Source organism: Geotrypetes seraphini, chromosome 3 (assembly GCF_902459505.1).
Source record: "Geotrypetes seraphini chromosome 3, aGeoSer1.1, whole genome shotgun sequence".
Classification (NCBI taxonomy): domain Eukaryota; kingdom Metazoa; phylum Chordata; class Amphibia; order Gymnophiona; family Dermophiidae; genus Geotrypetes; species Geotrypetes seraphini.
The window spans coordinates 287,053,020-287,076,828 of NC_047086.1; the positions used below are offsets into that span (position 1 = coordinate 287,053,020).

The following is a 23,809-nucleotide window of genomic DNA, read 5'->3' on the forward strand; positions in this document are numbered from 1 at the left end:
GTTAGTGTAAGTGAAATCTCCTAGCTTCAGACTGATGCTTAAGCAGTGGGGAAACATGAAGAAATACTTTTCTCCTTTCTGCACAAACAAGGAATCATCTTAATGGGGCCCATTGTGAATAATTAGAATAGTAGGGGTAATTGTATAAAATCATTTTTGCATGTATGTGGCCATAGGAGCTAACTTTTCAAAATGATTGGGGGTGCTCAAAAGCCCCTCCTCAGACCCGATCCCATTCTCATTTTCATATATATGCACAATATAATTTTATAAATAATACATAATGCTTAACCACAAAATAAAACTATATTGTATGCTTCTCAACATTCATTCCTACCAGAACACCTGGCCTTGGTCACACATGCAGAATACAGATAACCCCTATGCAGATACAGTACCACAAACCACCCTCCCCCCCCTTTTTTTTTTTTTACTAAGCTGCGTTAGGCTTTTTGTATCACTGGCTGCAGCAGTATTAGCGTCAACATTCATAGGAATTCTATGAACACTGGTTCTAATACCGCCACAGCCGGCGATAAAAAAGCCTAATGCGGATTCATAAAAGAGGAGGGGGGTAAAGTACTTATATACACTTATATGGTCACGAGCGGTGTTCCGCAGGGGTCGGTGCTGGGACCACTGCTGTTCAATATATTTATCAACAACTTGGAAACGGGGACGAAGTCTGAAGTTATAAAATTTGCTGATGACACCAAACTCTGCAGCAGAGTTAGGAACACAGAAGAGTGCGAAGACCTGCAAAGGAACCTAAGCAAACTGGAAGAGTGGACAAACAAATGGCAAATGTGCTTTAACACAGAAAAATGCAAGGTCATGCATATAGGGAAAAGGAACCCGAGGTACAGCTACAAAATGGGGGGAACATTGCTGGGGGAGAGTAATCTTGAAAAAGACTTGGGTGTGCTGGTGGATACAACAATGAAATCATCAGCGCAATGTGCAGCGGCCTCGAAGAAAGCTAACAGAATGCTGGGCATCATTAAGAAGGGAACTACAACCAGGACGAGGGAAGTCATCATGCCACTGTATCGTGCAATGGTGTGCCCGCACCTGGAGTACTGCGTCCAATATTGGTCGCCGTACCTCAGGAAAGACATGGCGATACTTGAGAAGGTCCAGAGAAGAGCTACGAAAATGATAAATGGTATGGAGGACTGTTCATACGCTGACAGGCTGGACAAGCTGGGGCTCTTCTCCCTGGAAAAGAGGAGGCTTAGGGGAGACATGATAGAAACTTTCAAGATCATGAAGGGCATGGAGAAAGTAGACAAGGATAGATTCTTCAAACTACGGGGAACCACAAGCACAAGAGGGCACTCAGAGAAACTGGAAGGGGACAAGTTTAGAACCAATGCCAGGAGGTTCTTTCACAAAGAGGGTTGTGGACACATGGAACGCACTCCCAGAGGAAGTTGTCAGGCAGAGTACACTATGGGGATTCATAGAGGGATTGGATGGATTTCTGAAGGATAGGGGGACTGAGGGATACAGAAAATGGTAGATATGAGTATGGAAAGAGTATAGATAAAAACAAGGGGGCTATAGGGCTAAATCAAGATAACCTGACAGGTCATGAACCTGATGGACCGCCGCGGGTGCGGACTCCTGGGCGCGATGGACCTCTGGTCTGACCCAGCGGAGGTAAATTTTTATGTTCTTATGAAACTCTAAGATACCAGACTCTACATGAAGAACACCACCAGAGAAATAGAAAGAATTTAATTTATTCCTGAACAGTGCAAAATATAGGCAGCAGATATAAATTCTCAAAACTGACACATTTCAATTACTAAATTGAAAATAAAATCATATTCCCTAATTTTGCTGTCTGGTGATTTTATTTTTCTAATCATCTTTTACCAGTCTCTGGTTGAACTTCCTTCCGTCTGTGCTCTTAACTGTGTTTCCAGGGCATTTTTATCCATTTGTTGTTTTTCTCGCCTTTACTTTTAGCCTTACATCCATCTTTGGCATTAACTTTTAATATTCAACTTTCTTCCAGTTTTCTTCTCAAAATCTAACTACTTTTCCATGTCTTCCTTTCCCATCTACCATTTTCTCCCCTTCCCCTCCATCCCTGTGCACCATCTCCTCTCTCTCCCCCTCCAGTTGTCTGACATTTTTCTCCTCTCCTTCCAACAGCCTGGCATCTGTCTCCATCCCTCCCCCATCTGCATTTCACTCTGCTATCATCCCTCACCGCCCCCACCCCAACCCTTGGGCTAACTTAAAACAGCTCCAGGGGTTTCTGCGTTCTGGGCATCTCTTCCCTTTCTGTCCCTTTCCCTCACCTTCCCAGTCTCCTATCAATCTTTTTGGGGGGAGGAGCCCCAGTGTGACAGCCATTCTCACAAGCTGCCGGTGTTGACCCGAAGCTTTCCCTCTGCCAAGATTCATCCAGGCAGAAACAGGAAGTTGCATCAGAAGAGGGGCGAATCATGGCAGAGAGAAAGCTTCAGGCAGTGCTGGCAGCTTGTACAAATGGCTGCCACACTGGGACCCCTCCCCAAAAAATGATTGAAAGGAGATCGGGAAGATGAAGAGAAGGGAGGGAGTGGGCAGAAGGGGACGAGATGCCCGGACTGTAGGCCGGCCTTTTTCACCAGAGGTTCCAAAAATATTGGGAGTGCTCAGGCACCCACAGCACCCACAGAGCTGCCGCTTATACTTTATCTAAATTATATCTAAATTCTATAACTATATTTATAAATGTATTCTACTGCAGGTTTATTTAGTCATTTATACTAACTAAAGTATGAATATATTGAGATTTTTTTTATGTTTTTTAGGGGGATTGTCCTTGATAAAGCCTGATTAGAGCGAAACATAGTTTCTATGTCAGGAGTGTTTGCCCCCTCCCGCGTAGAGCAAGATGAGTATAACCTTTTGGATATTTAAATTAATAAAGTAGATAAATTAAATATTCATTAGACCGATGACGAATCTGGGTACCATTATTCTGTATGAATAAAAAGTTTATGGCATACAGAAGGTACCACTGAGGTCTACTGAAATCTCTAAGAATATAAAGTTCTATCCATAGAACCCATATATGTGAAGTAGTTTAAACAAAGGGTCTGTGGAGAAATCAACTGTGGAGTGATTTGGCTTATACATGTGGCCACATAGACTTGTAAATGGTCTATTATCAAATTTCAATCAGCATTAAAGGATATGTGTTGACATAATGACATGTACTTGGTCAGTAGGCATCTACAGGGGTAGAGTTCACGCAGCACATAGGCTCTGCAAGTAAACCTGTAAATTATAAAGGGGTCCTGTTACTATACAGCAGTAAAAAATGGCTTTAGCAGGACCTTCCTGAACGCTAAGGACTAACTGCCAGCGTCTAAGTTCCCTCTAGGAAAGCTTGGACTATAGCTGGGGTACGTCCAGGTTGAAGCTCATCTGATTCCCGCCCATAACATACCTCCCAACATACCCCTTTGATCTCTGGACACTCAGTAGCTTAGAAGTGCAGTTGCACGTCCAGAAAGTTTATTTTGATTATCAGCACTTGGACGTCCCTGCTATTAGGACAGCCAAGTGCCGACTTAGGCTGGTTTTGGGATATTTTAAAGTTTTGATTATGAGCCCCAAAGATCAGACAACTTATAAATGACCCACATTTCATATCATCGATGAATGAAATCAAATCATGTGCCTAGTCTTCATTTGTTCTTGCTGTGAAAAACTTTCGTGGCAACAAGAAGGCAGACAACTGCATACACAATTAGTAGTGGATGTGCTCTTTAATTTCAATAAGTTTGGCTGTAACATGAGTGTTAAAGTCCATTATTTGTACAATCACTTAGATCGCATTCCAGAGAACCTTGATGACTTAAGCGAAGAGAAAGGTGAAAGATTTCACCAAGACATAAAAACAATGGAAGCCAGATACCAAGGAAGATGGGATGCACACACGATGGCAGACTATTATTGGAATCTTATGCAGGATTGTCCTGGCAGATCCTACTCTCAGAAGTCTTACAAAAGGAGCTTCTTGCGTGTCAAATGACTGGAAAGTTTTGTATCATAAACTTGTGCTTTTGGTATGAAACACGTAGATTTTCATTGTACACTTTTCTTTTCATTTTTAATATGTTTTTTCATGCTTAAAATATATTAATTTACACATTACATTAAAATATTCTGATTTTTTTAATGGGCGAGCACAGTATATGGCATAAGTACTGTATCTCAAAAACTAGAGCTGACAGGAGAAAACTGGTGCCATTTTTTTTTTTTTTTTTTAAACAGCAGGTCAAACATACCCAGAAACAAGTCTAGCATTTGAGGCACCAAAATGAGTGTTGGCCAGTGAATCTACCTAATGTAAGAACATAAGAACATAAGAAGTTGCCTCCGCTGAGTCAGACCAGAGGTCCATCCTGCCCAGCGGTCCGCTCTCGCGGCGGCCCATCAGGCCTAATTGCCTGAACAGTGTCCCTGACTAATTTTGTAACTGCCTCTAATCCTCTAATCCTATCCCTATTACCTACCTCTACTCCTATCTGTACCCCTCAATCCCTTTGTACATGGAGTAGTGGAGGATTAAGTGACTTGTCAAGGGTCACAAGGAGCAGCACAGGGTTTGAACCGACAACCTCAGGGTGCTGAGGCTTTAGCTGTAACCACCATACTCTGCTGTTTATAGAATCAGCTCCTTCATGCCAGAGGTGAACTGATTATTGAAACAATAGGGCAGTGCCAGAGGCCCCACAGCAGTAAGAGACCCATTCTCCCCTAGCTTCCATCAAATTTAATGGAAATGCAAGGTCATGCATGTAGGGAATAAGAACCTGATGTTCACTTACAAAATGGGGGGATCACCGCTAGGGATGAGCAACCTTGAAAGAGACCTGGGAGTGATGGTAGACACAACATTGAAGGCATTGGCGCAGTGCGCCACAGCCTCAAGGAAAGCAAACAAAATGTTGGGTATCATTAAAAAGGGTATCACGACCAGGACGAAGGAAGTCATCCTGCCACTGTATCGTGCAATGGTGCGCCCGCACCTGGAGTACTGTGTCCAGTACTGGTCGCCGTACCTCAAGGAGGACATGGTGGTACTTGAGAGAGCCCAGAGAAGAGCAACTAGGCTAATAAAGGGTATGGAGGACCTCTCATATACTGACAGACTGAAAAAGCTGGGGCTTTTCTCCCTGGAAAAGCGGAGACTTAGAGGAGACATGATAGAAACCTTCAAGATCATGAAGGGCATAGAAAAAGTAGACAGCGACAGATTTTTCAAATTATGGGGAACCACAAGTACAAGGGGGCACTCAGAGAAATTGAAAGGGGAAAGGTTTAGAACAAACGCCAGAAAGTTCTTTTTCACCCAGAGGGTGGTGGATACATGGAACGCGCTACCGGAGGATGTGATAAGCAGGAGCACGCTACAGGGCTTCAAAGAAGGTTTGGATAGGTACCTGGAGGACAAAGGGATTGAGGGGTACAGATAGGAGTAGAGGTAGGTTATAGGGATAGGATTAGAGGTAAGTTATAAAATTAGTCAGGGACCACTGTTCAGGCAATAAGCCTGATGGGCCGTCGCGGGAGCGGACCGCTGAGCAAGATGGACCTCTGGTCTGCCTCAGCAGAGGCAACTTCTTATGTTCTTATGTTCACTTTTGCTAGGTGGTTAGGGGCCCAGAACAATGTCAGTCTACCCCTGTTGCATGTGTTGTTCAGAGAGAAATTAATTTAAAGAGAATGTTTGTCAGTTTTTCCAACATTGCTAGAGTTTCCTTTTATGATCTCTGGAATAAAAAGGAATTTTTCCCAAAGTATTTTACATCTCTGACAAGCATCATGTCCCAATTGATCTGATTTCTGCTGTCCTTCCACCTTATAAATTACATTCTGATCTTCCTCTCCTCAAACACATTCATAGACACATCGCAAGGAAACTACAGAGAACATTGCACCATGAAATACAGTCAAAACCTTAGCAGCATAAACGGTAGATCTTGTTGTATGGAAAGATTATTACATTTCACACAATTATCAGGAAATATACAGTAAGATAACCATATTTTCCAAAAGTGTATTTTCTTCCTTAACAAAGCATGATGCAGATTAAGCTCTAAAATGAATTCATTAAAGGCATCGCTGGTCTCTCATGCCTCCTATGATTTCCCTTGGATTGGTCACATTATAATTGTCAATTTGTAATCTGATTCTCCTGTATTATTAACAAGCTTGATAAAGGCTATGACAAGTTCTCTGGCATACAGTTTTGGAACAACCTCGTTGCATAATTGTTCTCATAATATATGTCTCCATCCATCACTGAAATAAAGATTTCCAATTGTTCACCGGACAGGGACAAGGACTTGCTGCTAGACAGGGGGGAGGTAAAAGGAAGGAAGATGGCCTACTGCTGAACAGGGGGAGCAGGGAAGAGGTGTTGCTGGACAAGGGGGAGGTAAAACGAAGAGAGAAGGGCTGCTGCTGGACAGGGGAAGCAGGGAAGGAGTCCTGCTGGACACGGGGGAGGTAAAAGGAAGGGAGAAGGCCTATGCTGGACAGGGGGAGCAGGCAAGGGGTGGTGGTGGACAGCCAAGGAAAAAGAGAGACAGAAAGAAAGACAGATAGACATCGGCCAAGGAGAGAGAGAGAGAGAAAGAAAGACAGACACACATCTATTCTAGCACCTATTAATGTAATGGGCTTAAAGACTAGTAAATTCCAATAAGTAAATAAATCTCATATGAAAACTGCCAAATCTATGTCATTCATTTTTTTTATCATGTACATTTGTGAATCAGGCTGCCAAAATGTGCTTCCTATGCAACCACAGGAAGGACATTCTGGGCCCCTGCTCCAGAAAGGTGCTAATAAAATCTGAATAGTGGGAGGTGTATCCTGAGAAAGTGGCCTAACAAGATTGAAGCTTAAGTTTTTGAATGGAATAATAAAACTCTGGTTAAGGAAGGAACCATATTAATTTCTCCCTGAAGTGGTCCAGTAAGAAGCATATAAAAATACAGACGGTGGGTTATTTATTCTGGGGCCCACTGAAGCCTTTGGACTAGATTCACTAACCTCCTTTTGCGATCCATGGCCGTGTGCGATCCATGGCCGAGTCTTGGTGGGCAACCGATTCACTACAGCGTCCTCATGCAAATGTAGTGATCGGACGCAAGCCCCTTACCGACCCTATGGATCGCTGCAGAGCGATCCAGATGCATGCGCAGATCATCCTCTTTGCCTGTAGGTGTGATCCATGCATGCGCCTGCTCTCCGCACAAGCGAGGTCAGCACAAGCAAGGGGGGAAGGGGGCTATGGAACACAACACTTGCCTATTGGACAATGGGACACTCAATGAAGTTTGCTTTCAAGACCAAAATTCAGACAATGCCATAGTGCAGCCCGCTTTTAATCCGTGGGTTAAAAACACGGGCTCGCAGGGCGGCAGAGAGGCAAGCAGGGCGACTCTGCTTTTTAATACTGATGCATATGTAAAGGTAGATTTGCATTTTTTCATTTACCAAACGGTGGGATTAGCTCCCGCCGCCGCTTCTCGTTTGCTTCTCTTTCGGAGCACCTATTGCCCAGTTCCCCCTATGTGTGCATCCAACAGGATAAGTATTTCATTTTGTTATCTATAAATATATTTTTTCTATTGGTTTTCTGGTATGGAAGTGGGTGGGTGTTTGTGTGCTGTCAGTCTAGAGAGGCAGGCAAGGCGGCAGAGAGGCAGTGACGTCGCTTCTTTTTTGATCGGCCAGCCAAGTTGGTTCCTGATTTTGTTTAGTGAATAGCTGCCTTCCTACTTTTGCATGCCATTTCACCTTATTTGCATGCGCGGATTGGATCGGGTGCAGATCGGAACGGGAGGAAGGTTAGTGAATTGGATCGGGGTCACAAACTGGTCGCAAACTGGTTGGGACACGATCGGTGGACTTAGTGAATCTAGCCCTTTGTTTCTACTCTAGGGGGATAATGAAAAGAAGAACAAACACAAGGGTTGCTACCTTGGTCCACAGCTGTCTCCTAATACACACTAAAAGGTGACTGGCAAATTCTATATAGTATAACTAAATGTTAGGCACCTACATTGGCATGCTTAGCCTATATAGGTGCCTAACAATTAGTAGGCTTAATCGGTGCCAATAATTGTCACTTAAGACCTTATAAATTGGCTTTAATTGGACTCAATTGAAATTTAGGCACCTAACTCAAAAAAACACGATTCTATAAAAAGTAGGCACCTAGTCCACAGTGCCTACCTAAAGGCGGGCATGGTTAGGGGTGGATTGTAGGCACTTCTTTGTGAATTAGGCTCCGTTAGGTGCTTAACTTAGGCACAGTATTTAGGTGAAGAAAGCCCTGGCATAAATTGGGTGTGCCTAGTTAGGATACCTAGCGATGCCTAAGCCTGCTTAGGTGGTGCTAAATGTGATTCTATATATTTTTTCTTTTTTTTGTCTAACTTTTATAGAATTGCACTTAGCGTTGTACCAGTTGGCCCAGATTTATTTTAGGCAGACTATACAGAATTGGGCCCAAACTTTGGAATTCTCTACCATTATCTCATAGGTTACTGAATTCTCTTGATAAATTTAAGACTGATCTTAAAACTTTTTTATTTGATGATAACTATAAATTATAAAGTTGTAAGATTAATGCTAAGATAAATAAAAGCGGACCTATCGTTGGTAGAGTTCTGCATAACATAAAATTATCAGATTGTGTTTACCTTTCTCTTCTTTACCACACAATTTTGTAGTTCGATTTATCATAACTTCCTGCGTATGTGAAATCGTTTATTATTTGTATTACCGAATTTTAGATTGTAAGCTACCCAGAAGGATTATCTATGGTGTGGGATAATAACCGCAAATTTGTTCCAAATTTATTAAAATCATATCAGTCTGATCCAAGTTTCAAGTTTATTCAAATGCATTAGATATTGGATATACCACCCATCACAAAGCATCTGAGTTCTAATCCACAGCTCTCCCCTGAAACACAGAAGGGACAAAGCAGAAAGCTGCATGTTAGAGCTGATGACTACATGGCTTCTAACACAAGGTTCCCAGGAGAAAAAAAAAATTATCCACGGGATGCAGTAATCAATGAGCATACAAATTATTGCGTTAAAATAGCAGAAGTAATCTGCAGCTCATTGGGAAATGTCATCCTTTGTGTCATCAGCAAATTTAAAATAATGTTTCAGCAGGCTTACAGCATTTCATAATAATGTAGCTAGAGGAGATTTGCTCAGTTGGAGTCTGCTAGTGATAATGGAGTAAAACTATTTTATTGTGTCTGTCATGTACTGTATTATTTTAATGTATCTAGAGGCTATGCTTGATTGTGTATTAGTTGCAATCTGCCAAGGATTTTTAGATCATGTGAACTATAAATAATATAAATAAATGAACCACCTCACCTGTTATTTCCATCTCCAGATCATTTACAAAAATATTAAAGAAGCAGCAGTACCAGCTCATACCGTTGAGAACCCCATTATCTACCTTTCTCCATTGAGAATACTCTCTGGAAAAAAAAAGTCTATATTCAATTTGAATGTTTCCTGTTAAACATCTAGTCGGAAGCACAAAAACACCCATTTTTGAAAACTGAATTGATAGATGTCCAAAAATATTTTTTTGGAAAATTGCCTACTTGGACATCTTGGCTGCCAAACGTCCATAATGCCAGGACACCTAATTTTATTCGCCAATTTCAACCACAAAAACGTCCAAGTTAGAAACATCCACATCAGCACCATTTAGATGGGGGAGGGTACAAGTGGATCGATCTTTCACTCCATCAAAAATTACAGAGACTAGGGGACACTCAATGAAACTGCATGGAAATACTTTTAAAACTAATATATTTTCACTCAGAGAATAGTTAAGCTCTGGAACATGTTGCCAGAGGTTGTGGTACAAGCGGATAGTGTAGCTGGTTTTAAGAAAGGTTTGGACAAATTCCTGGAGGAACAGTCCATAGTCTGTTATTAAGACATGGGGGAAGCCTCTACTTGCCCTGGATCGGTAGCATGGAATGTTGCTTCTCTTTGGGTTTTGGCCAGGTACTAGTGAGAACAGGCTACTGGGCTTGATGGACTAATGGTCTGACCCAGTAAGGCTATTTTTTTTTCTTTTTTATAATTTTAATGATTACAATATCAAACGATATCTAGAGAAAAAAAGGTTAACAAAATTTTGTGGAGATTTGGTTAGAATTTTTCCAGATGTCTCCAGAGCTACGCAAATGAGAAGGAAAGAATTTTTGAAATTAAAAGTTTGAGTTTTAGCTCTGGAGGCATCTTTTTACCTAAAATTTCCATATAAATGTCTTGTTAAGTCACAACAAAAGCGAAAACCTCCCAAACCCCAAGAACTGTAACTAGACAAGGGGAAGAGACAAGAGCGGGAGCGGCAGAGCTACACACCACAATCTGTAAATAATGATTATAAATACACGGGAGAGCCCTCAGTCACACAGCCACCCACTGGAACTCCCAGTGGTACAGGCTGTCACTTGGCTTACACCCAGAAGAGTGGGTGGCTGTGTGACTGAGGGCTCTCCCGTGTATTTATAATCATTATTTACAGATTGTGGTGTGTAGCTCTGCCGCTCCCGCTCTTGTCTCTTCCCCTTGTCTAGTTACAGTTCTTGGGGTTTGGGAGGTTTTCGCTTTTGTACTGATTTTTTCACCTTCCATTATTTTTGGGTTTTTGTGACTTGTTAAGTCACAAGACATTGAATATGTTTTTTGGGATCCCATTCAATTGCAACAATTTTTGAGTGCTAGATAACAGAAATGAGTTAATAAATAAAGTGGCTTTTCTTTCACTTCTGAGGAATAAGAGGATATAATCAAGATCCAATATAGAGTAAGAAATGGCTTGGATTCGCGAGGATGAATCATGAGTCATGAATCATTTCTTTAGTTCTTTCTTTATAATTTTGTTTATTCGCAATAGTATCATGTCTCCCCTTTGTTGTGGGTTTGGAAAGGAATTGTGTATGAAGGTTTGAATATTGTAAACTTGTAGAGGACTCCTTTTTTTCTCTAAGTATCGTTTGATATTGTAATCATTAAAATTATAAATAAAACAAGGCTATTCTTATGTTCTTATTAGCCCTAGCACAGAACCCCGAGGGACTCCACTACTCACTTTTCCATTCTCTGAGCGAATTCCATTAACCACCACCCTCTGGCATCTCTCCGTCAACCAGTTTCTAATCCAGTTCACTGCTTTGGATCCTAACTTCAGCCCATCAATTTGTTCAAGAGCCTCCTATGCGGGACCGTGTCAAAGGCGTTGCTGAAATCTAAGTAAATTACATCTAGCATATGTCTTTGATCCAGCTCTGTGGTCATCATTTCTACCAACCCACACCAATTCAGTCTTACTTATATTCAATTTCAAACTATGGTGAGTCATCCTGTCTGTCATGTGATTCAAACACTCATTCAATTGTACCTTCCGCTCTGAGCCCTGTATCTCCACTGGGAAGAAAAAAAGAATGTTATTGGCATAAATCCGATAAAAAAAACAACCAAAGATTCAAATAAGGATCCAACAGAAGACAAATAGATATTAAATAGTAAGGCTGAAAGGGTGGAACCCTGGGGACACCCTTCCCAATGGTCACTAACTGAGAAACTATCCCGCCACTGCAACTTGATAAGAACGACCTACTAGGTATGACTTGAACCATTGTAAAACCGTTTCGGTCATTCCCAAAGTTTCCAATTTCGATAATAAAGTTGCAAACCGACAGTCAAACGCACTTGCCACATCCATTAAAACCAGACAAAAAGTCTCATTTCTATCCAGCCCCTCCTTCAAAGTCTCAACCACAGATAATAACAATAGTTCAACACTGTAATACTTCAAATTACTATATCCACATTTGATTCTTCTACTTCTCCAAAATGTGATCATAATCTCTCACTGTCTCCAACTTTGCTCACTCTCTAACGTTCTCCCCATCGGTGCATCAACAATGGCTCTCAACTTCTTTTCTAGAAAATCAGCAAACTCATCAGCATTAAGACCATTGCTCTGCCCAGAACCCTTATAAACTTCAATCAAGTGCCTTACAATATGAAATAGCTCTTGTGAAAAGGCAGGATAGCAAACTTAAAACTAGCATAATCATCACTGAAGATTTAGAATCAGAAAATAATATTAAAGATTGAACTAGGCCAGTTACTGGGCAGACTTGTACGGTCTGTGTCTGTGTATGGCCGTTTGGAGGAGGATGGGCAGGGGAGGGCTTCAATGGCTGGGAGGGTGTAGATGGGCTGGAGTAAGTCTTAACAGAGATTTCGGCAGTTGGAACCCAAGCACAGTACCGGGTAAAGCTTTGGATTCTCGCCCAGAAATAGCTAAGAAGAAAAAAAAAAAAAAAAAAAAAAATTTTTAAATTGAATCAGGTTGGGCAGACTGGATGGACCATTCGGGTCTTTATCTGCCGTCATCTACTATGTTACTATGTTACTATGATACACTGTCACTCAACTTCCTCCATTTACACTCTGCTTTCCTTAGTTCCCGCCTCACTTCTAAAACAGGACCAATTCACCAAGGGCAAGGTTTATAATCATCTCTGACTTATCAATTTTTCTGAGGCTAAAATATCCAATGCATTTTTCAAAGATTCATTCCATTGTTTTGCAACCAAGGGCTCCTTTTCCAAAGCCACGTTAGCGGCTTTATCACACATGACTTTTTATCACATGCTAACCCCCGCACTAGCCGAAAAACTACCACCTGCTCAAGAGGAGGCGGTAGCAGCTAGAGCGGCATGCAGTTTAGCACATGCTATTACACGAATTAAACCGCTAACGTGACTTCATAAAAGGAGCCCCAAATGAACCAAATTTGACTCATCAGCTTCGAAACCAGGACACCATACCTCTGCTAACAAATTGTGGCCATATCCATCTCTTCAACATCTGCCTCTTCACCTCAGTCTCTCTACACAAAAAGAATGTCAATAAACAATGATCTGTCCATACTACATTAATCACACTGACAGTACTTTCCAATACCTTTAACAATTTCTGTCCAAAAAATATTAAATGTAAAATGTGTCCATCACTGTGGGTTCGCTCTCTAAAAATCTGTGTTAACATACAAGCAGACAACATTGAGAGTAAAATATTTTCTGACTTCAAAAATCTTCATCCTCCACTTCAAAAGTAACATTAAAATCCCCCCAAATACACAATTTTGTAAAATCTATTTGGAGATTCATTAAAAATTCTACAAATGGGAAGCCATGCATTCTCACACTCCCAGGTGGCAAATAAACTACACATAATACCATGCTCTCACGATGGCCTTCTAGCAAAACTAATTTAGTGATAATGATCCCAGACTACAAATCGTTCAGAAAAGAAATAAAAACCATGCTATTCAAGAAATCTTTGAAGACAAACTAACACGCAAGACTCGTCCCAATTCTTTGAAACAACATGGTGCTGAACTTTCGAAAAGGGAATTACGAAGGGATGAGACTCATGGTGGGGAAGAAGATTAAGAAGAGGATAAGCACTTTAAAGACGCTAGACCAAGCATGGTCCCTTTTTAAGGACAAAGTCACCGAGGCACAAAATCTATATATACCGCGTATCAACAAGGGATCCAAGAGGAAAAAGAACAAGGAACCGGCGTGGCTCACTATAGCGGTGAAGGAAGCGATCAGAGACAAGAAGACTTCATTTAAAGAATGGAAAAGGTCGAAAACGGACGAAAACTGGAAAAAGCACAAACAGCATTAAAGCAGGTACCATAAGGCGATAAGAGGGGCCAAAAGAGACTACGAGGAAAAAATAGCCAAGGAGACGAAAAACTTCAAGCCGTTCTATCAATATATTAAGGGGAAAAGACCCAAGAAAGAAGCGGTGGGGCCGTTGGATGACCATGGAATAAAGGGAGTGCTAAAGGAGGACAAAGCCATTGCTAACAAACTGAACACATTTTTTGTGTCTGTGTTCATTGAAGAGGATATACACAACATACCGGAAGCCGACAGGCTATACGCGGGAAACGAAGATGGGAAACTGACAGGGTTGCGGTTAGTCTAGAAGAGGTATGCAGGCAGATTGATAGGCTTAAAAATGATAAATCCCCAGGACTGGATGGCATCAATCCAAGGGTAATCAAGGAACTGAAAGGGGCTATAACTATACTGCTTCAACTAATAGCCAATCTATCGATCAAATCAGGAAGGATTCCGAAAGACTGGAAGGTGGCGAATGTTACGCCGATCTTCAAGAAAGGTTCAAGGGGTGTTCCGGGAAACTACAGACTGATGAGTCTGACCTCAGTACTGGGAAAGATGGTAGAGGCGCTGATAAAGGACCGCATCATTAAGCACCTTGACGGACACAATCTGATGAGGACCAGGCAGCACGGCTTCAGCAAAGGAAGATCTTGCTTGATGAACTTGCTGCACTTCTTTGAGGGAGTAAACAGGCAGATAGACAAAGGCGACCCGGTCGACATTGTATATCTGGATTTTCAGAAGGCGTTCGACAAGGTTTCGACAACTACTTCGAAAAATTGTGAGCCATGGAATCGAGGGTGAAATATGTGAATTAAAAACTGACTGGCGAATAGGAAACTGAGAGTGGAAGTAAATGACAATATTTGGACTGGAGGAACGTCACCAGTGGAGTGCCGCAGGGTTCGGTGCTTGGGCCCGTGCTCTTTAACATATTTATAAACAATCTGGAAATTGGCACGACGAGTGAGGTAATTAAATTTGCAGATGATACTGATAAATGCTGGCGTTAGCATCTAGCGCGTGCTAAAACCGCTATCACAACTTAGTAAAAGGAGCCCTTGGTGTTCAAACATTAGTCATCTTTGCCATATTTTGATCCCATTCTGTTACATTTTCAGAACACAATCTTGACCCGATAGTTGGACAGACTTTTTTAAAACAATTTCCTTCTAGTATTCGATTGGGTTGGAAAGAATGGAAAGGGATCAGTTCTAACTGAAGAGTGGAATCAGTTATTTTCACAGCAAAAAAGAATGGGAGTCCAGTTTACAAGAAAAATTCCTCTGTGCTTTCCATAAACCCGGAAAATACTGGCATACACGAAGTCTGACATTTTGCTTTTCACTTCAGCTAAATGAAAATCTTGATTACACAATATACAGATGCATAAAAAATAAAACTGCCTTGCTGTGAGTAAGACTTGCAGCACAAATTATTATTAATGTAATGTGTGAATTAGCAAACAATCCTTTAGCCCCCCAGGAGGTGTTTGTGTACTAGGGATAAGCATGTATTACATTTATCTTTTCAGCAGCAGGGCACAGATTGTTCAATTATTTCACTTGTTGAACAAACAAATGTCAAACCTTTGCTTAAGCACAATATAATTCCAGTTCCTGCTGTGGCTGCCAAAAAAATCCTATTTGCTTTAACTAAGAAAAATGTATTTTAAATTAGTATCTCTGTCCTCATTCTAGGTTGCTTTTGTCTTCCTCCTATAAAACTCTCAATCTCCAGCTGTGTGTTTCTTCCAAAACACTAACTCAGCAGATTCTCTCACCCCCCAAGAAGAGTGCATTCACAGTATTTTATCCCAATCTCATTTGGCATGGAATATATATTTAGTCTTCACAGAGCCCTCTACATTTTAATTATGGATGCATCTGGTATTCATATGATACTACTGTGCTTCCCATACACAGCCTTTTTCCACCCAGAGCCAACCCAAGGTGGAAAGCAAATCTTCTGCCATATCAATCTCATAATTTAGCATCTCCTCTTCTCTTCCTATCCAAGTGTCCAGCTTCTCTCCTTCAATTCCTTACTCTCACCCCCAAATATTGAGTGTTTCCCATTTCCTTCCCTAAACCACCAGGAGTCCAGCATCTCCCCTTCTATTATCTTCCTCCACATATTTCCTTTTATCCAGCATCTCCCCTTTGCTTCACCTCAGGGGCCCAGCATCTTTTCTTGCCTACCCCCAACTCATGTGTCCAATGTTTTCTCTTTCCTTTGTCAAGTGCATTTGACTTGGTCTTAGATGATCATATTATTTTATTGAATTTACTCAGTTACTATGGGATTGGTGATTGTATAATAAGATGGTTCCAAGGCTTCTTAAGAAATTGATGTTATTAGGTCAAAATGACATTTGGGGCATTGAGATTAAGCAGTAAATTTCTGCTTCTCAATGGCCACGGTTTTGGACTTGGAGGATGAGATGTACAGCGGCAACATCAATGAGACAAACATTGTTTTTTCTGTTACATAGAAGTTTCTGGACCCATGTTCGTTTGCAAAAATTAGATAGTTCTAAATTTAATAGATGCTGACTGTCATCTAGACACAGGGACACTGGATCATTTGTTGTTCTATTAACCTTTGATACTCAACTTTTGGAGGTCAATATGGGGACAGATTAATACCATACTGGAGTCAACAATTCCATTGATATATGATGTAATCATACGTGGGATGATATTGCTTCTTAAACCCCCATTGGACAGATGTAAATGTCGGCTTTTCCTTATTATGACCGGGATAGCCATGCATATGGTTACTCGCAATTGGAAAAATTGGGATTGCCTTAGTTTTACTTTTTGGTGGGCGAATTTATGCTTATGTTATAAATATGAGAAGATGAATGCTGACATGCTGGGGCATAATAAGTTATTCAAATTAGTTTGGGGTCCATTGACATCTTTTGTGGTTTCGTTATAGTTGTCTTTTATTTTTATTTTCCGTTGTTTTAGCACACACACATCCAGGGAAGGGGGGTGGGTATCTCTTTTGTTTGGTTTTATTCCCTGATGGAAAATGTTGGATGGGAGAGGGGTTTCTATTTTTTCTGTATTGTTACTGATAGATTATATGTGCTTATTATGATTATTAATATATGTATGTATATTGTTTTGCACTTGTTGTTAGCTTTGAAAACGTAAAGATTAAAAAATTAAAAAAGGTCAAAATGAATCAGGTTTATTCGACCGCTTGGGCCCCAGGCTGTGGTGTCCCCTAGGGTTCACCACTATCACCCATATTGATCGATGTGTTATGTCTCCATTGGGAAAAAGATTGGAATTTTGTCCATTTATATATAAGTCACAGCATGATGGCTGAAACGTCAGTTCTACCTGACCAGATATGATAAGACCTGGAAAATTTTAACAAGCATGAAGCTAGCCACAGAAGCCTAAGAGAACATATAACCACATGAAGGAAGCTACTGCTTGCCCTGGATCAGTAGCATGGAATGTTGCTACTATTTGGGTTTTTGTCAGGTACTTGGGACCTGGATTGGCCACTGTGGTGTAGCGCTATAGAAATAATTATTATTAGTAGTAGTAGTAACCTAGCATGACTTTTCTTATGTTCTTATATAACAGCTAAAATACAAGCCTATAATTTAGACATGAGTATTTATGCCATCCATAGAGCTAGCATAAGTGTTTGTATCTAAAAACCAGAGATAACATGCATAACTTATAGTATTCTATAAGTTGCATGCGTCAAGTGTGAGTCTTATCCATGCTCTGCCTATGTGTAGACCTACCTGTCAAATACTCGTACATGTTATGTAAAATAGATGTGTATTTACAAAATAGCTATTAACAGGATTTTCTGCATTTACACGTGTATAAATCTATGCAAAAGAGAGGTTACATAGTACCATGGAGCAGAATAAATGCTGAAGGACTGAGATGCCCAGGCCTACCCATGGCTATGCCTCTGCTTTTGATCCTACTAGTCATCTCTAGAAATTCCAATTCCCTAGTCATTGTGGATAATCTATTATTTCCCTCCCCTCTTGGTCACAGATCTCCATTGTGCAAGTTGGCTCACTGATGCCTCTCCTCTCTTCCCCTGTAAGCGCCATTACTTTTTTTTTTTTTTTTTTAACACTCACTAAATTGTACTGAAATGTCTACAGGACTCATTATGCTTGTATTGACCTAGAATCATTACAACACTCTTGATTCCAACTACCTATTGAAAATGAAGAAAGCAAGTCTTCCCATAAACTACTACTATTAATTATTTCTATAGCACTACCAGACGTACGCAGCGCTGTACAGAGTCACAAAGAAAACAGTCCCTTCTAAACAGACAAGACAGACAGACAGGATGACATGGATACAGTTAAAGGAAACTGTTAATCTGATGGCTTGGTTGGTGGGCAGTGGGGAGTAGGGTTATGGACTGAAGGCTATATCAAAAGGTGGGTTTCAGTCTGCTTATAAATATGGAAAGGGAAGGGGTTTGACATAGGGTGCAGCTTCATGAAAGGAACAAAGTATGGAATTGGCAGTGGAGGAAAATGGTACAGTTAAGAGTGGCTTATCTGAAGAGCAGAGTCTTCTGGGAGATGTAAAAGGAGAGAGGAAAGATACTGAGAAGCAGCAGAATTAACACACTTGTAGGTAAGCAAAAGGAGCTTGAACTGTATGTGAAGGCGGATAGAGAGCCAATGAAGTGATTTAAGGAGAGGGGTGACATGAGTGTAGCGAGGTTGGTAGAAGATGAGTCGTGCAGCAGAGTTTTGTTTTGCACGATTGCAAGGGGGAGAGGCGGTACTGCGGGAGACCAGATAGGCCCCCTTTTATCAAGCCACATTAGGGTTTTTTTTTATTGCCGGCCGCTGCAGTAAAAGCTCCAACTGTCATAGAATTCCTTAATTTGGTTTATTTTGCTGTCTAGCAACTTAGCCAGTATGTGTTGTGAGGATATTTCAAAAGATGACTTAGGGTTTCAATAGTGCACAATCCAATTAGCCATATTTATCTGATTCTTTGAAGGTTCTGATACAGGTATCTAAAAATTAAGCCATACATAAACGCTGAAGATTGCATAAATCCCTTCATCACATAGATGAACAAAATTAGGAATTTGGCAAAAGAAAATGGAGTAATCATATTACAGAAAGAATTTTGGTTCAATGAAATATAATTGTAAGCATAATTAGAATGCTTTGAAATGTGAATCTAGAGTAGGTTATTTAAAAAAAAAAAAAACCAACTATAACTGAAAACATTTTTAATAGGTATTCTTAAATTTGTTGGAAACCCTTGTATACAGACTTGATTTACTAATTGCCTTTATTAAACATCTGAGGAATCATTTCATGCTTCAGATGGTATCAGAAGGGGTCCATATGGTCTTCAAAACTCATGCAAACTAGCAGCTTTGGATAATTCTTCTACTGGTCCAATAAAAATATGATAGCCTGAAAGGAATCCAACTGTTATTTCAGAAAATAAAATAGCTTTAGTAGTCAGAGTCAACATTTGCAGTGCTTTCCATAAAATAAGAATATATTGTATGAAAAATATACGAGTATGTACATATCTGTTCATATGTAAAATAGGTTCATTTAAGGAAGACAGGAATTGCTAAATATCGCAGCATCTCTACCACAATCTTCAATACGACATTTCATTTTTAAAGGAAGTCATTGTTTCAGAGGGATCTACCTTGCCCAGTCCTGGGTTGTCCTTCACTTTGTTGACGGCCCGCAGCAGGCAGGGTGGGGCAGGTGGAGGGGATGTCTGCAGGATTCCACTGAAGTTGGTAGAGAAGAGGGGTGGCTCCGATGCAGATGAGGGAGAAGGTCTATGCTTTTTCTTCTTTGAAGACAGGTTCAGCTTCTGAGCAGCCCTAGAGGGAACAAAACCACCAGGTCATATTTATTTATTTATTATAATTTTTATTTTCTAGCTTCATCATAATGGAGCTGTCTCCCTCTATTCCTCCATTCTTAGTCCACTTTATAAAAAATCAGATCATTATTAAAAACTCATTGTTTCACTTTAGCTTTCCTGAATTCAGTCCTTGGCAAATTTTGTGGGCACCACCCTACTCATGAAGTTATGCAGCTTCTAATGGGGCCCTCTAACCAAGCTGTGGTAAGTACTAAAGTATGCTTACCACAGCTTAAAATGGCATACTGCTACTCCTCTCCTGCCTATTAGTGGGAATGGCTCTTTTTTTTTTGTTTTCAATGACACAACACCATTCCTTTGTGATACTAATGAGAAGTAAATTCTTTCTTTTTTATTATTAATCCTTCTTTATTGGGGAACAATGGCCTCAAGTGTCCACAGTTGTTTGACTTAGATCAAGTCTTGTCAAGCCAACCATTTCATGAGCTATCATTGGGGTTACATGAGACCAATGATAGCTCATGAAATGATTGGCTTGACAAGACTTGATCTAAGTCAAACAAATATGGGCACTTGAGGTCACTGTTCCCTAATAAAGAAGGATTAGTAATAAAAAAGAAAGTTTACTTCTCATTAGTACTGTATCAAGGACTAATGTTGTGTCTTTGTTTTTGTTTTTTACTGCTGGATTTCTGGCAGATAGGAGGGGGGAACACATCTTACTTGTATCAGGTTGTTACTGATGAAGGTACTCTGCCAGCACTCTCCTTGTTGCACACTGCTTATGGTTGGGGTAGTCTAGACATATTCTCCTATCTCCAACTTAGACACTATGGGGCTCATAATCAAAACAAAAAAATGTCTAAAAAGTAGCCTAAACGGGTACTTGGATGATCAAAAAGCCTGATCGTCCAAGTACCCATAACCAAAGCTGGTTTTAGACGTATCTAAAAGCAGCTTAGGCCTTTCCCCTGCCTCTAAATGCATAGGGCGAAAAGAGGCATTTTTAGAGGAGGGGGAAAGGGCGGGAGGTGGACCGACCTAGACATAGGCGTACAGCAGGTATAACCAAAAGTTTAGGCAAGTTGCCTAGTCGGCACTTATACGTTTTGACTTAGACCAAGTCAAAACAGATATAAGTTCCGAAAAGGGGCTGCTGAGCTGATTGCAGCAGCTCAGCGGCCCCAGCAATAGAGAATGACACGGTGACAAAATTCATCACCGTTCCCGTCCCCGCGGATAACCGCGGGAAACCATCTTCATGTCATTCTTTAAGGAGAGAGGGAAGAATCAGAGTATGAATGGCCACAACCACTGACCCACAAGCTTTGCTTTGAAGAATGCTGGTGTAGAAGGACTGAGGTTGAAATAGACACTAGAAAATGACATGGGATTATTTCCCGCGGTTATCCGCGGGGACGGGAACGGTGATGAATTTTGTCACCATGTCATTCTCTACCCAGCAACCTGCCTACCCCCTACTGTAATGATTGCGGCAGGAGAGATGGCTCATCTCTCCTGTTGCGATAGCGATCCCAAGTGCTGCGTTTGGCGGCACTTGGTGGTATCGCTATCACCCGACTTCCATCCCCAGCCCCCCTGCCAATTTCAGCTTCCATCCCCAGGCCCCAAGACTCACAAGCCCCCATTCCAATTCTCAGTTTCCATCCCCAGCCCCCCTGCCGATTTCAGCTTCCATCCCCAGCCCCCAAGACTCACCAGCCACCCTACCGATTTCAGTTTCCATCCCCAGGCCCCAAGACTCACTAGCCCCCTGCCGATTTCAGCTTCATCCCCAGCCCCCCAAACTCACCAGCCCCCCTGCCGATTCCCAGCTTCCATCCCCAGCCCCCAAGACTCACCAGCTACCCTGCCAATTCAAAGCTTCATCCCCAGCCCCCCAGACTCACCAGCCTCCCTGCTGATGCCCAGCTTCCATCCCCAGCCCCCAAGACTCACCAGCCCCCCTGCTGATTCCCAGCTTCCATCCCCAGCCTCCCAGACTCATCAGCCCCCCTGCCGATTTCCAGCTTCCATCCCCAGCCCCCAAGACTCACCAGCCTCCCTGCTGATTCCCAGCTTCCATCCCCAGCCCCCCAGACTCATCAGCCCCCTGACGATTTCCAGCTTCCATCCCCAAGACTGGGCCAATTCCCAGCCCCCAAGACTCACCAGCCCCCCCTGCCGATTCCCAGCTTCCATCCCCAGCCCCCAAGACTCACCAGCCCCCTGATTCTCAGCTTCCATCCCCAGCCCCCCAGACTCACCAGCCCCCTGACGATTTCCAGCTTCCATCCCCAGCCCCAAGACTCACCAGCCCCCCTGCCGATTCCCAGCCCCCAAGACTCACCAGCCCCTCTGCCGATTCTCAGCCCCCCCCCTGCAGATTCCAGACCCCCCTGCCGATTCTCAGTCCCCCCGCCGGTTCAGTTACTTACTCGACTGGATGTGGAATCGCGGGGAAGAGAGGAGAAATGCGGAGACAGAGTCAGCAAAAAATATCCTTTGCTTCCGAGGTCCGCTGAACGAGGTCTGCTCGCTCCCCCCTCGACGCTCCCATGTCCTTTGTTTCTTCTGATGTAACTTCCAGTTTTGCAAAACCTGAAGTTACATTAGATGGGAACGAGTCCGGTGGCCGGCGGTGAAAAAAGAATGAACTTGAATCGGGGCTGAATTGGTGAGTCCGGTTTTTTACAAAAACGAACTGATTCGAATCGATTCACTGATTCGAATCGGTGAACCAATTAGAATTGTGAATCGGGCAGCACTACCATCCAGGACATCTTGGGAAATGTTTGATTATCGCTGCAAGAAGTCCAAGTTTAAGCCTGCCGAGAACATGCTTCCAACACCTCTTTAGTTCTGAACACACAGTGGGTAGAACGCCTTGCAAGACGTCCAGAAAGACTATTTTGAAAATCGGCACTTGTCCAAGTGCCGATTTATGCCACTTTTTGGATGTCTTAGATTTTTGAAAATGCCCCTAATAGTAACGTAGTAATTGAAGGCAGTTAAAGATCTGAACAGTCCATCCATTGCCCAACAGTCACATGAATTATTAATTCATGATTAAATTGTCTTTGACATTTCTGGGACATAGACCATAGAAGTCCACCTGGTACTGTCCTTATAATTTATAGTTAATATATCCAGCTTTATGCAACTTTACATACATTACAAACAGATCAGACAAGCAAAACCTATCAGCGACCAGAGATTGCAATTATCATAAAACTTAATTCCTATATTTTATTTTACAAAATAGGTTTCAGTTACTGGAGTTATCATCAAAACTCACTCCAGCCTATCCACACCATCTTGTCATTTGTGGGATATAGACCATAAAAGTCTGCCCAGCACTGTCTTCATGTTTCAAGTTACTGGAGTTTCTGTCAAAGCCCTCCCAGCCCATCCTAAACTGAATTGCCCTGTACAGCACACAGACTGTGCATATTTGCCCAGACCAGCTTTAGTTCTTCACAGCCAGAGGTGGCATCTAAGCTCCATTTGACACTTCAAACACACATGCAACCATTTACATTTTGTTTTTTTATACTATTCATTTTCTAATTAGAGATGCTTTGTGCTCATCCCACGCTTTATTGAATTCCGAAGCCATTTCATCTCCACCACTTCCTTCAGGGGGGTATTCCACCCTCTCCATGAAAAATAATTTCCTGACATTACTCCCCACAACTTCAATTTGTGTCTTCTAGTTTTACCATTTTCCCTTCTCTGGAAAAGATTTGTTTTTATATTAATACCTTTCAAGTATTTTTAAGTATTAAAGGTGCTTGGTGAATTTGACATTAGTGGATAAATCTTTCTGTCCTGGTCCTGCTAAACAGGCTAGCAATAATAAAGCCAGATGATGCGAGGGCCTTCCCTCTTGCCAAATCACTATAGGCTCTGTTGGTCTCAATCCCGCCCTTCAAAATCAGGAAGTAACTTCATAGGGGATATTGAGCGAGGTTATCCTGACGCAACACCTTGCAAAACAAGAACTTGCAAGATCTCTTGTTGAGATTTGATTTGACAGTTTGGTTACCCCTGAGAAGTAATAGAAGGTTTGGCAACCTATGGATTACAATCTTTTGCTTAACGTGGAAGCAGGGGACCTTGAATGAAATGGCAGTAC

The 23,809-nt window shown here is 41.7% G+C and overlaps 1 protein-coding gene across 1 annotated transcript in view; it reads right to left on the reverse strand.

Moving 5' to 3' along the window:
* Nucleotides 1-23,809, reverse strand: part of KIF26B (kinesin family member 26B) — an 841,003-nt gene that overhangs the window by 380,044 nt on the left and 437,150 nt on the right. The window contains exon 5 of the mRNA XM_033938154.1: nucleotides 19,483-19,666. Coding sequence (XP_033794045.1) covers nucleotides 19,483-19,666 — 184 coding nt within the window. The remainder of the gene's footprint in view (nucleotides 1-19,482; nucleotides 19,667-23,809) is intronic.